Here is a 3,263-nt window from a genome sequence, read left to right as displayed (position 1 = left end):
GAGCTAAAAACGATTATTTGAGGGTATTTTTTAGAATCAGTGCCGTACAGTTCTAGATTCTGTTTGAAAAAGAAAAAAAAAAAAAATTAATAATAATTTATTATTTTAACGTTCTAATAATGTTTAATGAACAGTTAAAATATTATGTATTAACATATACTGTTTTTATGCTTATAAAAACTGACGTAAATATATAAAGTGTGTTATGAACGAATAGTGATGTATATATTCGTGTGTGTATTTTTCAACAAATGTTTACTTCTTCATAAATTTTCCCATCTATGTATGCAAAAATATAATCGTTTAAATCCCTATTTCTATAAATTAAAAATGAATAGAATATTGAGCATAATTGAGAAGATAATAATAAAAATGTGTAACCGATTTATTAATAACATTACAAGTCAATTTTTTTTTTTTTATTAAAAAACCATGTTTACTTAACAATTAATTAAAAAATCGGTAATAAATGTTTGTATTTTTCTTTTCTTTTTAACCTTTTAGCATGTTCAGTAAATTTTGAAATATATTTATCGAATTCATTTTTCGTATCAAGTAATAATAATACCAAGTTGTTACCTTAAAAAAATTAAAATAAAACAAAAAAAAATAAAAAATAAGTAGTAAGTTTATGTAATTATATGAGGAAGACGATAACATGCTGTATTTTATTGAAATTTGTTTTGCATTTATTCATACATATATATATGCACACATGCATAATTGGCATTTTTATTCTTACCACTACTCCTTAAACTAAAAAAATTATAATGGTTGACCTCACTTACTATAGGAAACCTATTTTTATTTACAAAAGATTTAACTTTTTCAAAATCCTGTAAAATATTCAATTAAAATCAAAAAAAAAAAAAAAAAAAATGTTTTTTGAAAAGATATGTTTATACTAGTTCATCAAGGTTATAAAATGAATGCTCATATTTCCCTTTAACTTGCAACTGGTTGTTTTTAATATTTAACTTATCACACAGTTCCTAAAAATTAAAAGTAAAAAAAATATAAACACATATATAGACACATGTATAGACACATATATAGACAAACACATATAGATATATGAACACAGACATATATGAATACATACATATATATATGAAAAAAAAAAAATATGTGCGTACATAAAACGTAGTTACACTTTTATTCTGTTGTATTTTATTTCACTTTACCTGATTTTGAATGTTAATAAAATAACACTCATCATAATACAATTTAGCCACTTTTATTAAAACATCCTATTAAATTTTGTTTTTTTATTGTTAAAAAAAAGTAAAAAAATTATTTGATTTATTTTGTACTCATTTTAGAATATTATTTATAAGAGATATTTATGTATTTTGTTTTTTTTTTTATGTTGTCTGTTTATTATTATTATTATCTATTTTATTTTATTTAATTTTTTTTTTTTTTTTTTTTTGTATAACATTTGGGTGTTCTAGACAAGTGAGAAAAAAATTATCTCCAGTTTTAAATTCATTTAATTCTTCTTCTGAATGCACTCCATGAAATATAGGACTGTATAATTTTAGAAAAAAACGATAGTAAACTATTTTATGGACAGAAAAAATAATTACATAAAAATTATTTTTATGTAATGTAAAAAATATTAAAAATAACTAAAATAATTTTTCTTTTTCTTTCCTAATTTACATTGTAACATAATATATCCATTTTTTTATAAGACTTTCATTCATTATATCATTTGAATACGTTCCTAATAATTTGTTTCCTTTAAACCTGTAAAAGTAAAATGTGATGAATGTGTTTTGTTTATATGTACGTAGGTAATGAATTATATATATATATATATATATATTATATACATGTGTGTGTCATTTTGTCATAATTATTAACTTACATTTTTAATTGTGGTATTTTTACAACCGAGTATTCTTCACAAATACTTCGTCCATTTGTATCAGCACAATTTACCTAATATATAAAGATGTCACATATATACGTACGTGTAGATATAGCTAATAGTAACTGTTTTTATATATAGTTCTATACGTCTATATTTATATATATTTATAGGTGTGTGTATATATGTATGTAGTATGTATGTATGTATATATGTATGTATATATGTATGTATGTATGTATATATGTATTATGTATGTTTTTTTTTTTTTTTTTTTTTTTTTTTTTTTAAACAGTTGAATTATACAACTCTTTCATATTGCTTAGTTATATTTATTTTAAACTTACTTCACCAAAATATACTTTCTTTTTATTATCATTTTGTATTTCATATTTTAAATGCATTATTTTGTTCCATATGCGCTTACAGTGTTCACATTGTGGTGCATAACTTCGGTTGTAAGAAAAAAAATATGTATATATATAAAGATATATTAAGAAATTGAATTAATAAAATAAATGAGTAAATGTAAAAGCGTTGAAAAGAGGAAACTAATTCTTATGGAGAAATAAAACGCATTGCCGAAACACAAAAGAGTTATCCACTTTGTCAACAAAACCATGCAAAAATGTATACATATACTTAAGTAAAAAAAAATAAAATAAAATACACAAAGTTCTTTGTTTTTTTATTCTTTAGTCTTAAAAAATTGTTCTATCTTTTATTTTTCTATTACAATTTAATTAATAAGAACTCATTTAACCCTAACACAGCTTGAATATTCTGTGAATGAATTTGTAAAATTTCATTTTGAGGGTAATTGTATTGGGATCTTGTTTTAAACAACAAAACAAAAAAAATAATAAAAGTAGTTAAGAGTTTTTTAGTTATCATTATATAATTATAAGGGACATCGCATTTTTTTTTATTCTTTTTATAAAAACTTGATTGTTCAAATAAAAAAAAAACGTGTAAACTAATATTATGTATATTTTTATGTATATATATATATATATATATATATGTATATATAAAATGTAATTTCTTTTGTTTTAATAATATTTAAAATTTTTGCACTTGCAACATAAAGTTATCAATGGGCAAAAGAGAAAAAAAAAGAATTATCCTATTTTTACAATTTTCATTCTATTACAATTTTACATTATTTATTTTGTTTTATTTTATTTTGCTTTATTTTATTTTACTTTATTTTATTTTATTTTTTATTTGTATGCATACCGTCAACTAATCATAAAATTAAAAATATAAAAAATTAAAAACAAAATAAGGCAACAAGAGATAATGTATTGATGAACAAAAATGATAAACAGTGTAAAAAGAAGTTCACTAAAAAAAAAAAAAAAAAAAAAAAAAAAAAAAAAAAAAA

The 3,263-nt window shown here is 20.1% G+C and overlaps 1 protein-coding gene across 1 annotated transcript; it reads right to left on the bottom strand.

The window, feature by feature from the left end:
* Positions 1 to 497: 497 nt before the first annotated feature.
* Positions 498 to 2,834, bottom strand: LOC113221138 (putative protein disulfide-isomerase C1F5.02; the record flags this gene model as incomplete). Its single annotated transcript, XM_026450494.1, has 9 exons — positions 2,613 to 2,834; positions 2,224 to 2,326; positions 1,874 to 1,947; positions 1,666 to 1,752; positions 1,440 to 1,530; positions 1,185 to 1,250; positions 906 to 992; positions 743 to 836; positions 498 to 579 (listed from the first exon to the last, which is right to left on the bottom strand). Coding segments are annotated over exons 1-9 (842 nt in total), but the record flags the coding sequence as incomplete, so codon positions are not given.
* Between the last annotated feature and the right edge of the window lie 429 nt (positions 2,835 to 3,263).

The sequence above is a fragment of the Piliocolobus tephrosceles genome, unplaced genomic scaffold (assembly GCF_002776525.5).
Source record: "Piliocolobus tephrosceles isolate RC106 unplaced genomic scaffold, ASM277652v3 unscaffolded_21064, whole genome shotgun sequence".
Lineage (NCBI taxonomy): Eukaryota > Metazoa > Chordata > Mammalia > Primates > Cercopithecidae > Piliocolobus > Piliocolobus tephrosceles.
Note: the sequence above shows the minus strand (reverse complement) of the source record. Positions and strands in the feature narration are given on the sequence as shown.